This window comes from Tachypleus tridentatus, chromosome 3 (genome assembly GCF_004210375.1).
Source record: "Tachypleus tridentatus isolate NWPU-2018 chromosome 3, ASM421037v1, whole genome shotgun sequence".
NCBI lineage: Eukaryota > Metazoa > Arthropoda > Merostomata > Xiphosura > Limulidae > Tachypleus > Tachypleus tridentatus.
In genome coordinates this window covers 101,886,340-101,900,730 of record NC_134827.1, presented here as the reverse complement: position 1 = coordinate 101,900,730, position 14,391 = coordinate 101,886,340, and the positions used below count along the sequence as shown (strand labels likewise).

At 31.8% G+C, this 14,391-nt stretch overlaps 1 protein-coding gene across 1 annotated transcript in view; it reads right to left on the bottom strand.

The window, feature by feature from the left end:
• LOC143247625 (protein GPR107-like) overlaps positions 1-14,036 on the bottom strand; it is a 28,161-nt gene extending 14,125 nt beyond the window's left edge. The window contains exons 1-8 of the mRNA XM_076495966.1: positions 13,711-14,036; positions 11,327-11,437; positions 10,591-10,641; positions 9,802-9,896; positions 8,834-8,994; positions 7,756-8,105; positions 7,060-7,167; positions 302-435 (exon numbers count right to left, since the gene is read on the bottom strand). Coding sequence (XP_076352081.1) covers positions 302-435; positions 7,060-7,167; positions 7,756-8,105; positions 8,834-8,994; positions 9,802-9,896; positions 10,591-10,641; positions 11,327-11,437; positions 13,711-13,809 — 1,109 coding nt within the window. The 5' untranslated portion in view covers positions 13,810-14,036. The remainder of the gene's footprint in view (positions 1-301; positions 436-7,059; positions 7,168-7,755; positions 8,106-8,833; positions 8,995-9,801; positions 9,897-10,590; positions 10,642-11,326; positions 11,438-13,710) is intronic.
• Positions 14,037-14,391: the final 355 nt, after the last annotated feature.

Here is a 14,391-nt window from a genome sequence, read left to right as displayed (position 1 = left end):
TCAAGAATTACTTCACCAGTGTCAAGTCCTCAAACACGACATTGTGCTAATGAGGGAAAGATGCAAAAATCAATTATTTCAAACAAGTCAATAAATGAAGAAAGTTATTGGACAAGTGGAAAAACTAGACTAATATTTTTTAACAGAACAACTTTAGTAGATCTATGTTTATCCAGGTTCTGTTGTACAAAAGTGCTCGGTGTTTCACTGATCGCTATTAATATTTGAAAAATTAAAAAAAATGGCAAGAAAATGTTTATAAAATGTGTTTAGTGAATCCATATTGTAAAATATAACTTACTTTTTCTTTCTTATAACATAAATCCAAAAACAGCCAAGACTAAAGAAAATCAAGGACAGTCCAAAATACAGTTGAGGCAAGGGAATCTCTCCAGCTGATAGGTAGATTCCTCGGTTCTCTTCTGTAATGACCATCTGAAAAAAATTCCAGTTAAACTAGAAGTTCAGAGCAGCACAAAGATACTGTCACTTCCAGTCTAAAATATTAACACATACATATATACAATACCAAATAAAAATAAACATACAGACGATACGAGTACAGGTGTAACAAAAAATGAAAAACTCATGGTAAATAATTTATTTACTACAAGTACAATATATTATTACAGAAAATGGAAAAGAAAAAGTGATAAGCTATAGAGTGCTATAGAAATTTGTTTAAACTGTAGAACACACTAGGATCGTGTGCAAGCTGTACAATACACTAGGATATTGTGCAAGCTGTACAATACACTAGGATCTTGTGCAAGCTGTACAATACACTAGGATCTTGTGCAAGCTGTACAATACACTAGGATCTTGTGCAAGCTGTACAATACACTAGGATCTTGTGCAAGCTGTACAATACACTAGGATCTTGTGCAAGCTGTACAATACACTAGGATCTTGTGCAAGCTGTACAATACACTAGGATCGTGTGCAAGCTGTACAATACACTAGGATCTTGTGCAAGCTGTACAATACACTAGGATCGTGTGCAAGTTGTACAATACACTTGGATCGTGTGCAAGCTGTACAATACACTAGGATCTTGTGCAAGCTGTACAATACACTAGGATCGTGTGCAAGCTGTACAATACACTAGGATCGTGTGCAAGCTGTACAATACACTAGAATCTTGTGCAAGCTGTACAATACACTAGGATCTTGTGCAAGCTGTAGAATACACTAGGATCTTGTGCAAGCTGTACAATACACTAGGATCTTGTGCAAGCTGTACAATACACTAGGATCTTGTGCAAGCTGTACAATACATTAGCATCTTGTGCAAGCTGTACAATACACTAGGATCTTGTGCAAGCTGTACAATACATTAGCATCTTGTGCAAGCTGTACAATACACTAGGATCTTGTGCAAGCTGTACAATACACTAGGATCTTGTGCAAGCTGTACAATACACTAGGATCTTGTACAAGCTGTACAATACACTAGGATCTTGTACAAGCTGTACAATACACTAGGATCTTGTAAAAGCTGTACAGTGCACTAGGAATTTTATACCTACTTTATGCAGAGCTGCACATTTAGTTTCATACTATTATAAATCAATGAATGATGAAGATGAAATATTGTTCCAAGTGTTCTGTTATTATTGTCCACAGTCCAGCAGACCTTTCAACTTCCTCAGTGCTTACAATAATCTTCAAACCTCATTGATGGTCACATCAGGACTTTGTACAGACCAAGTCATGGCTATGAGTTGGCACCATCGATTTATACAATAAAGATATCACTGCTCCACATCTGTAATATGCTTTGGATCAATGTTTCACTATAAGATGTATCACTGCTCAACATATCATGTCAATGAAAGAGTAAAATGACAGATAAGAACCTGCTTGAACCTACAGCAGTCAGTGTTCCACCAGGTATATGTGGATATCCAACATCATCAGCTGAGATGTCACACTCATACTAGTATTGATGTCCCAGCATACTTCTCTACAGATGTGGTATGCTGGCAGTGGTACTATTATCTTCTTTGCCCTTGAACAATGTGTCATTGATTGTTGATAAACAATTAGAACTTGGATTAATCTGTAAGACCACCTTTTATCATCAGTGTTATTATAGTTTGATGTCCATTTCAGAATTTGAATTTGGTTATTTCTCCAAAGTGATGATTTTTAGAGCAGCTGCATACTGAATGAGACAAGTATATTCTTTTGTGAAATTTGCCATTCTTATGGTAATGTTTACACTTGTACTCACAGTTAATCACTGGTTTGCTGTGCATCACGTACAGACTTACATAACACTACTTTTGTAAGTTTGGATTTTCTATCACAACTGATTCCATTATCAGAGATAACTCTTTCACTCACACTCCTCAGATACTGTGTAGCTCCCCTAAAACACAAAGTAGCCTTTACCGGCCAAAATCTGTCTTTCATATGTTTGTGATGTGGTGATTATGTCCTGGAAGACAGGAGTACATTTACCCTAATACTGCTGGGAACAGTGATCCTTTTTTTCAAATCAGAACTATACTAGTTTGACACTGTATGAATGAATGAATGACAATCAAACACAATGTGAAACTATCAAGATATGACTGTACCCTGGTCCTGTTCATTTTCATATAACAGGAAGGGAGAGAGGAAAAATACGATGACACTTGCATTGTATTTAGTGTTTTCATAATTGTTACCAATACTTGCATTGTATTTAGTGTTTTCATAATTGTTACCAATACTTGCATTGTATTTAGTGTTTTCATAATTGTTACCAATACTTGCATTGTATTTAGTGTTTTCATAATTGTTACCAATACTTGCATTGTATTTAGTGTTTTCATAATTGTTACCAACACTTGCATTGTATTTAGTGTTTTCATAATTGTTACCAACACTTGCATTGTATATACTGTTATAATGTAAAAATGATCTTTAGTATTTATAAAGTGACTGTCTTGGCTGTGATTTAGTGGACTAATATTCTGTAATATACAGTTAGATTTCTATTTCTATATATTGTGTTATTACTATTTCCAAACAATTTCTTAAGCCTATTTTTCTCAAAACACAGAACAGTAAATAAAGAAGTAAAGCAAACAATTATTTCCTCTCGTTACAACACCTGTATTTGAATGCTGCTTATTGTAGCTTGCTAAGCCTTACGAAATTTTACGGGCAGAAGATGTGAAATGAAATAATTTCTTTTAGGTTTTATTTATAAATTTGAATAAGTAAAAAATCATAAATTACTTCATTGATATCACAGAATTTCATTATAATTTATTAAGTTTAATAATGAAGCTGTATTTATGTCTGAAAAATATGAAATTTGAAACAGGCTAAAAAGTCAACTTACCGGCATGAAGGTTTGTCTTGAAAGAAAGAGAGAATGCCATTATATTTAAAAATTACTGACAAAATCAGAAAGAAGTCATTCTGATCTTCAATTTGTTATTCAAATGTCACATATTTAGTGTATATAAAGGATTACTTCCAAAAGTGTGAAGAGGTGAATGGGGCCACTGTGTTTAATTCACTTAATATAGTGATAGCTCAGCAAATATAAAAGATGAAAGGTTCTTGGTTTACATTCATCCTCATCGGTATTGGTAGTTTGTACAAAATTATACACTTTGTTCTGTGACATCACAAACATTTAATTTGAACCAGTGTTGCATTCAACATACCACCTGACACACAAAAATCAGTTTAGGTGTATTTATTTTATATTTGTTTTTAAATTAAGAAATTAAATAACGTATAATATGAAGATATGAATTATTTTCTGCACTTTGATACCAAAATTAATGACATAAATTCATAAAATAGTAGTTTAATAAAATTTTGAATGCCAGTCAACAAATACGATGACATGGCCTTTCACCTGTGACCCATCTGGAAAGATGTTCCCAACCAAGGTTACATGAAACCCCAAACCTCAGAATTAGATGTACGTTTTGGTGAGTTACAATGTACAAGTGTGTCAGCATTCTTGTACTATTGACTTATTCTAATATTATTTCTTTTGATTTGCCTTTTCTCCATTTTTAAACATATGACATGCATCACAACTATGTTACTGGCTCAAAGGTTAAACTGGGGAGGGAGACAGGGTGAGGTACATGACTTAAAAAATGTTTAAAACCACTGAATTATCCCATTTGATGCAAGTAGAGAGAGGAACTACTAATCATGAAATACTGATTTGAGTGCGAGTTAAAAATATCACCAAAATGACATTCTGTGACAGGTGGTTTGCTTAGTAGAGTATACGACCAACTAACTTTCCTCAATTCTAGAACAAAATAGAGTGAACACCAATGTTCCCCTAATTTTTCAATTTGTGTGCAAAATCAATTTTTTTCATGTGTGCCAACATCATGGCAATGAGCACTATCAGTTTTTTTTAGAAATCAGGTTAATTTTAAAACCATCAACCCTCGTGGATCATTAGACCACTTTGCAATGCCAACAGTTGGTCATTTTGGTTTTGAGCTTATCAACTACAAGAATCATTAAGGCCATAAACGTTTTGAGACTCCTCAGCATTCCTGAGGATGTGCAAAACTGAAATATTGAAGTGCACAACACTTGACTGATTGTTGTGAAGCAGTACAACATAGAGAGAACCTTGGTGGTCCCTAATTCCTGCTTTAATGAGAGCATTTCATACAATAATTTTGTTTTACTCCTCTCCATTTAGTTGTTGTTTGTTTGTTTTACAGCAAAGCCACACTAGGCTATCTGCTATTATTGCTGCAGGGAATCAAATCCCAGATTTTAGCATTGTAACTCTATAAACTTGCTGCTGTCCCATAGGGATACCTATCCAGTTGTTGTGTGCCTTAACTTATTAAAGGTGTGAAATGAATAAGACATATTTATTATGAGTTATATCAATTAATATGAATATTTCAGCTTTTTATGTTCTTTTTACATCAAATTTCTTAACCCTTTTGAGACAGGTCACAGTTCAAAGGTCATGTCACGGAATTTGTTGACTTGCATTCAAAATTTTATTGAACTACTGTTTTATGAATTTATGTTAATAAGACTGAAATCAAATTGTAGATTATAATTCAAACTTTAATATTATGTGCAAGTTAATTTTCTAATTTAAAAGTAAATATTAAAAGAAGACATCATAATATAAAGTCAGGTAATATGTTGAATGCAGCGCTGTTTAAAATTAGATGTTTGTGATGTCAAAATACCAAGTCTATATTATAGTTTAGTATAAAATAGTAACTGAAGTTACTAATATCAATAAGCTAGAATATAAAGTAAGAACCTCTTATCTTTTTATTTTGCTGAGATATGGCATTCTCATTCACCTCTATTTTTTAAAACCATCCCTTATATATACTCACTTCATGATATGACATGTGAATAACCAATCAATAGCTCAGAATGTCCTCAGAAAAGTTTTCTCAGCCACTTAAATCTGTTAAAAGGTTACCACGTTCTTTCAATCTAAGATTTCAAGGAGGTAGGTTGTGTCTTTATTCTGCCCTAAGTTTGATATTTTTTAATCTAAATACATCTTACTAAGTTTAATAAATTAGTGGAATTCTATAGTATCAGTGCAGTTATCTACAACGTTTTTGGTTATTCAACTGTATGTACATTAAACCTAAAAAAAACGTTTTGTTTGGTATCCTCCACAAGCAAAATTTTATAAGGCTTAGCAACAACCAAGAACACAGGTCATAGAGTGAAAATATAATTGTTTGCTTTACTTCTTGATTTATTGTTCTGTATGATGAGAAAAATAAGTTTAATATTCTATTTCTAAATAGTAATAACCTACGTATGTACATACATACTATGTATAATAATTGAAATGTGACTGTATGTTACAAAATACTAGTCCACTAAAACACAGCCAAGACAGGGAAGACTAATGGTCAATTTTATATAACTGGATATGTAACATGAGTTTACATGCACCACATCAATACAAGTTATGTGGTGTCAGCTAAGCGAGACTAGAAAGTCAATATAATAAAAAATAATAAATATATATGTGTAAATATATAGTGTCATGAGACTTATGCCACTTAGACTAAACATTTGTATTTAGTGTTATAACATGTAGTCATTCTAGCAAGAAAAAAGCATAATTTATATCTGTTTCCTACTATTTTGTAATTGCTATGTAGTTGGTCAAGTGACAGACCCCACATAGTTATAGAATAGAACATAAAATATTGTCTTATTGAAAATAAATGTTTGAAATGTATTTAAGAGGTTCTAGAAATTATGCAAATAATGTTTGAGATTTTGGTGACAAAGAATAATTTTTTAATCATAACATGAAATGCACTCAGACTGGTAATGAAACAGACTGTTTTCAAAAACAAATCTTTGCTAAAAATATTTCACTAAAAACATCTGATTTTTTATATACAAAATATTTACTGAAAGTCTACCAAGTTGTGAAAGCTACACATGCTGTATCAAATGTTATAGCACAAGTACTTAACACGTGCAAATGTGTAGACGAACCCGTGCGTATCATACCGAGTCTGACGAACTGGTGCGTATCACACCGAGTCTGACGAACTGGTGCGTATCACACCGAGTCTGACGAACTGGTGCGTATCACACCGAGTCTGACGAACTGGTGCATATCACACCGAGTCTGACGAACTGGTGCGTATCACACCGAGTATGACGAACTGGTGCGTATCACACCGAGTATGACGAACTGGTGCGTATCACATCGAGTCTGACGAACTGGTGCGTATCACACCGAGTATGACGAACTGGTGCGTATCACACCGAGTATGACGAACTGGTGCGTATCACACCGAGTATGACGAACTGGTGCGTATCACACCGAGTCTGACGAACTGGTGCATATCATACCGAGTCTGTAGTGAAAAAGTTAGTTGGTAATAAGATTAACTTTCAGAAACACAAAAATGTTTGTTTTTATCTAGTTTGTTTACAGGTCTCTAAAGACATTTATTACAAATCATAAATATTAGCAGTTGTTTCTTGAAACTACAATTTGGCAAATGCTGATAATGTATATAAAACTGTGCAGTAATTAAAAATGCACTTAGTACTTACAGTTAGGTTTACCACAGTGGGCTGATCTTGTGTTTCGTAGTTAGCACAGTTATGGAAGTATAAGCTGTAAAGTCCCTTGTCGATATCCTCTCCAATCAAAACAAAAAACTAAAGTAAAATAAATAGTTTAACATTATAATTTTGAAGTATGGAGTCATTAAAAACATTAATAAACTAATACATACAAAAAAATCAGTTGTGAATCTATGTAACACTATATTTTCTGAAGTTATAATAGCAAATCTGGAGTAACTGGAAGACTTTCTCCATAATAAATATACTTATTGAAACAACTACTAAACTGCTAGGTAATAAAATTAGCTCAAGTCCCCCACCCTTATACGTCAACAGTATTATTACATATTTTTCTAGCATTACTTTTTGTCCAACTTAATTAATAATCTAGTAACAAAGTATGTATGAAAGTAGCTAGTAACTCATGGATCTTCATAAAAAAAAACACCATCTCTCTGATTAAAATTAACACAGAGCCCACATCTCAACAGAAGCTAAATACAATCAAGACGGTAGCATTCGATAAGTAAACCACTTCTGAATGGAGGGTTTTGAATCAGTTTATTATCGAGAATAGATATGATCTTGTGTTTGTTATAATATTCAATTCATTCACTGTAATTGAGAATATTATACACAAATAACTTATAATTTAATATTATTAAAAGGAACTGATTTTACCTGAAAACTATAAACATTGCCTGTCTTGTTGACTGGTATCAAAACAGCACCAGAACACTCATTACTTTGAATATTCTTTCCCATAACATCTGTTTCAGTGAAATATTTGCCACCTGATGGCTGTTTCTGGCCAGTACTATCTTTAACAGCTTTTTCCTGATTGACCGTAGACTTTTTTGTGTTGACTGTTTCTTCGTTATCACCATTCCCAGCAACTTCCCCAGTGTTTTCAGTGTCTGATACTTTGTTCTTTGTTGTGTTTTGGCTGTTTTTGTCTTCTTTTTTATCATTGTCATCTTCCAAACGTTTTTCCTCATCAGATGCTTGGTTCCTTTCATCATCACTGTAAGCTGTTGGCAAAACACAACAATGCTACTTACAGAATTATTCAACGATGAAACATGTTTCACAGATACACACTTTTGTTTTGATTATTAAGAGAAAATACAGGTAGGCCAGTCATTCAATACTTCTACAAGCTACTTCATCTATAGCATGAAACACTGAATGCTCTTGGTAGATTAATGTAAACATAAATGTTTTTGAAGATTATGTTGATATATTTCAATTACATACTTGACGATTTACTTAATATGTATTCTTTTTTTCTAGCTGTTTGTCATTTTGAAATAAAAATGAAAATGCATATAACACAAGAAAGAAAAGATCACACTCGAATTTCATGTTTTGGCACCAAATATCATTCGAATAAGACAGTAATTATATCAGCAATAAATATCCAATATGTAATCCAAACTAAAATTTGTGTTAATCATGTCCAATAGCTTCAATACTGTCGAAAAAAAAAGACAAAACTGACCATAAAGTCACTAAAACTAAGAAATGGAACCTAGATAAATGGAAAAAAAAATAGACAAACAACTCTTAATAAATTCTAATTCAGTATTAACTGATTCAAACTATGGTATACTTTTTTTTTACTGACATGGGATAAAGTGAAGTTGGATTTAAATATGATGTATATAGCTTTTCTACTAATTAATACAATTTTGTTAAGGAAGGAAACTGTTCAATGTAAAAATTACATTATAAAAAACACAAACTTAAAAGCCTTTACACTTAATGGACCGTCTCCTTCGACTGATAAGAAGATAACTATCACTGGTAAGTTCTCCTATTCTTCTTCTCCTCCGACTAGAGATTAGATCTGTTGGATTCCATTTGGGATTGGTTCCGATACGTAGTGCTGAGAACATTTGGCTACAGTTAACTCTGAGTCTGAAAAACAAATAAGGGTTAACTACAAAAACGCATTTTTCTTGGAACTAAATCGCAAGAATCATTTGAAGTTTAACGTCAAAAGTTTTCTTTTTGTTCTGTAAAAAAAATACAACTGTGAAACAATTCAAGAATTTTTAACTGTAAGTACATGTTTCCAACAGCCGTTAAATGAACAATTAAAAAAAAAAGTTAGAGACAAAAATGCATTTAGTTTTCAATGAAAATAAATCTACTTTGCAACAGTATTTTACAAAAAATAGTCCAAATAATAAAGGATTTTTACATTAAAGAAATCCATTAAATTATTACACCTGACTAAATTTGTAGATCATATACGTGTTTTCCTGACATCATAAATCAACAATAATTAAAAGATGTAGCTAGCTTGGAAAGCAACATGCATTAACTATTAAGTACTTATACTAAGAAGCAAGATATGAATGCTTCTCCAATTTACATAAGCCCACATTAATTTAATAGTCAGCACTGATTGAAGTAAATTACTCAACATGGCAATGGTCTGTAACTTACATTAACACTTTGAGTATGCCTAGAATGAATTTTGACCATAACAAGACAAAATTATGGCAACTTAATAGAAATCAGCCACATGACTTACGATTTACATACATGCAAAAGAAACCATGTTTGCAGCAACTTCAGACAACGAAAATAACAAATTAGGTAGGCTTTACTTTATAAAATAATTTTTTTTTCTAAATAAATCACTATTTGATGTCATGCATTTTAAAAGTGAAAGAGAGCATGTCAAAGTACAACAGCTACACAAGCAGGTGTACTCACATTTTATTTTTAAAATCTAACACAAATGATATTAGATCAATCTTATTTTCTTTATACGAGGTATCCATAATAATACATTTCTTCTCATGGTTTTCCTAAGAAAAAACAGAAGAAACAAAGATGATTATAAACAAATATATCTTTCTAGTGATTATTACAGTTTATACGTGTGTATAATGTAAGAATTAAATGAGTTGAATTTTTTTTAACCATGTTCAAGGTTGATTAGAGATTTCTAAACAAACAGAATATTATTAGGTATGCATATACAATCCTTCAAAATGTGTTTGTGTTTTTCTTTTAGCAAAGCCACAACGGGCTACCTGCTGAGCCCACTGAGGGGAATCAAACCCCTGATTTTAGCATTGTAAATCCTTCAAAAAGAAACTAAACTATCTTCAAAAAAAACTTTAATTCAAGACAGAAAATATAAAAAAGAACAAATTCAAACCTCTTGTTGAAAGTATTTAGAAAAATGTTAAAATATATAAACAGAATAATTCACATTTTAGTTTTTCACTTTCTTTCCAACAGTTCAATTCTTGTCCTCAGTTTTTTACTTTACTCAACTATTTCCTAACTAAATGTTGCTCTCATAATTTCAAAAACTTAAAATAAACTATACAGTTTGAAATATTTAATTGATAGTAAATATCTAATTTACAGCAACAAATAATAAATTATTTTTGTTATTATCTATCTCCACTCAATGAATCTCCACTGAATTCCTCTGTGTTTACTTATAAGTAATTAACATTTAAACAAAAAGAAAACAAGCAAAAAACTCACCAAATATGGAGTTACACTATCACTAACTGTTCTGGTTAGACTAAAACCAACCTGAAAAAAATATTTGATATTAGTATAGACAAAATTATTTACTACATATTTAGAGTGGCATTTTAATGCTTTTTTTTTTTGGAGGGGGGGGGGACAGGGAGCTGAAAAACTTAACACTTTCACATCAGCAGGAGATGCAAATTAGAAAATTTTAAAAGATTAAATCATGCTATTTCAGATGAGAGCTGATGGGGCAGAGTTCTCCAAAGGAAGGTTGATTACCTACATCACTCTGTAGACATTTCTCATTTTTGTAAATTAATAGTAGAATTTATTACAGTTAAAATAGAAAAAAAAAGTATTTTCAAAGCAAAAGCATATATTCATATTTATATTTTTTACACAAAATCAAACAACAGTTTTATTGCAATGTAAAGATAAGACATATATTCATGACTATTTTTATTTATACTAGCTGAATTCCCATGGTGTCAGTGTATAAGATCTGCATGTGATGTGTCCATGACATCATATCTGAACCATGAGAATGGAGAAAAGTAAAAGTTCTCCATGACAGGAAATGGAGGTGAAATGAGAAAATTGTTACCCCATATTGCAAATCTACTTGCACACAGGATAAACATTTTATGAAGTTGGGGGTTGCACATCACATTATAAAAACATTTTTCCAGTATCATATAAGCATGAGTTCCATTATAGTATGAGATAAAGCTATGGAATTCACCTTGGCTTCTGGACTGGATGGTGTAAATGATAATTCATTCACTTGAACTTCAAGTCTTCCACCTTTCAGAAATCCAAACGTGCTGACAGAGAAATGTCTACGCTTATCATTCTGAAAAGATTAATTTACAAAATTTATAAATATACACAAAAATAATGAAAACACTTTTCATTCAATTTGTTTAAAAGTAATGGGAAACCTTCCACTCAACAAGTAAGAGATAAGTGTTTAATTTTAATTTAGAATATGATCTAAATATTGTTTCATTGTTACTTCATAGCAGAGAAAGATACTATCCTCTCCAAATAATTATATAAAATTATGAAGCAAGTTTTTTTAACAAAATGAATGTTGGAACTGATACAATCATCAGTGTACACTCGCAAACTGAATTTAACTCCTCTGTATCAGTACACAGATGTATAGTAATAAAGAAGTACATTATATTAAAATAATTTTGTAGCTTTAGCACATCATTACAGCACATGTCACTATGTCCATTCATACTCTATATCATATTTGTGCATTTCTAAAAAGAATCCATTACAAGACTGTCATGCCAAAAGCACATAATTACACCACAAGTCCTCTAGTATACCAGAATGACAGTTTCACAGTGCCAATTTCAACAGTCTAATCACACAGAAATCCATGGACACTGAGTCATCTTTGCATGGAATGGCATAAATATCCATTTCATTCTCCAGTTGATTGCAATTTGGAAAGGTTGAATGGAAATGTCCTGATATCATCTTGTGTACATGTGACTTATGTCACTTTCCCAGATACAGATGTTTCTATCTTGTGCACTGTTACCTGGTTCATGTGGATGAATTTTGCCCCTAACCTTTCTGTTCACAATTCTCATGTTTCAAAACACTGTACTTTGTTTACTATGGTGGTGGTATAACTTATTGTAGGTCTATTTCTGGAAGGTCCTTGTTTCCCAAGTTAACCCACATTCCTTTTTTTTTTTTCTTCCAATGCTAGTAAGTATAAGGATTATCACAATCTTGAAAATTCTAAATTTTCAATCTGAGTACATCTTAACAACCTAAATGTACAAATACTTTCTGTTGGAACATGTTGCTATACAACCATCTCAAAAGCAATCATTTGTAGGTACAAATACCAAACTGTCATAACATAGCTCTTATACAAACTGTTCCACCATGTCAGCTTCAGTTGTTTCATAACTTACTGGTTTGCATATTCAAAACTGTTTCTGTGGATCATACTCAACCCTCTCCAGAGCTATTATTTTCTTTTAGCTCAGTTATTTCTTCAGAAATACAGCATCACAAAACTACAAAGTGGAAATTGAAACACACACAAAAATATCCAGCATACAGTAATACCCCTCAAATAATTTGCCCAAGAGTTCTTATGCTATGACACTATATGCCAGAAATTTCAATGAAAACTTTCCATTAATTATTATAGTTACCCGAGTACTTCAAGGTATGGTAGTTGCTTCATAAGTTGAATCCTGGTACAAATAAACATGTATACAACATAATAAACAAAAACTATGATAAACGGTTTGATAATATTTCAATGTTTAATTTTGGATGTTCATTTGTTACACAGTTTCATATGCATCTGTTGTTAATACAAATGTCTAATCTATTATTTGACTACATTGGTGAAACATGATATGCAACACTTTCAAACCTTTAGATAACTAGTGTACATCATAATATTACAAGAATACACTCTGAACCAAGTAATAACAGGCAACTACAGTAAATTAACATACAATTACATCATAGCTATACTTCTGAATGTAAAGTTACAAATTAAGCTTTGTAATGTGTGATAAATAGAGTACTGTAAAATAACCCCAAGTGTCTCATATATTTTAGTACCAACCATAAAAATGATGATTACAAAAAGTTAAATATTAAATTAACATTGTTCACGTGTACTATGAGAACAATGTAGCATTGTTTTAACTGCTATTCATTAATGAAAACAAGTGGACTGGAAGAGAGATCACTAGTGTGTAATTTAATAAGGTTTTTTTTTATTCCTTGTCTCACATCCAATATTGTCGTAGACGACTAGTAGTGTGTAATACAAATGTTTATTTCTAAGCATAAAGCTGCATGACACTAACGATAACAGGCTATCTCAGTATCTGTGCTGATCCCCCCACACGTACTGAAGCCCAATTTGCCGCATTGTAACTAAGCCCAAAGCTTACTGCTGAGAGATGAGGGGATCCGACAACATACACACAGAGATGGTGTTATTAATATACCCGTTTTAAAATTTAATACTATTATCTTATCGTGCTGTTTGAATATTTGTACAAATTACATACATATGCCACTGTTATTTTATTAATACTGAATAATAACTGACACTTCTATTGTACTTACAATAAGCTTTAAATGATGCTTTCTTCCCTCAACTAGAAATAGAAATAGGAAGAAAATCAAAACTTTACACCAACGAAACAAAACAGCTGCCATCGTCATCCCTGTCGTCAATATTAAACACCAGATGTCACATGAAATATTATTTCATATTTATAATTTGTGTATTCAAATTAATGTGATCTTCTAAATATTAATAATGATATCAATATTTATTTTATATTTTTAAATTATTACTAAGATTAGCCTTTCCTAAGTTATAATTTAAATAGCTTCAATTCTTCATTAGTCGTATATATTTCTCCAGCTTTTTAACCACCTGGTGAATCTTTACTGGACTATTAAGCATCCAAACGATTTTACTGGTGTAACATTGAAAAAACTTACCAAATGTCAGTTCGATAACGTTCATTGTCTGTATTTTAAGTGTTCTTTGCAGTTTGTATTTTAGATAAGATAAGATAAATAAATGAGGAGCTTATCGATATTCTTCCTATATACGTGCTTTAGTTTTTGTAACAATTAATAATAAATAAATAAATAGAGATAAAAAACGTAGATCCACACCAAAACTGATTTTAAAAAGAGGTGAAACAAACACACTAACGCAAATTAAAGCTGTGAGGAATTCAGATAAGCTTCGAACAGAGAATTTAATGTTGTCCGTCCCATTTCTGTTCTAAA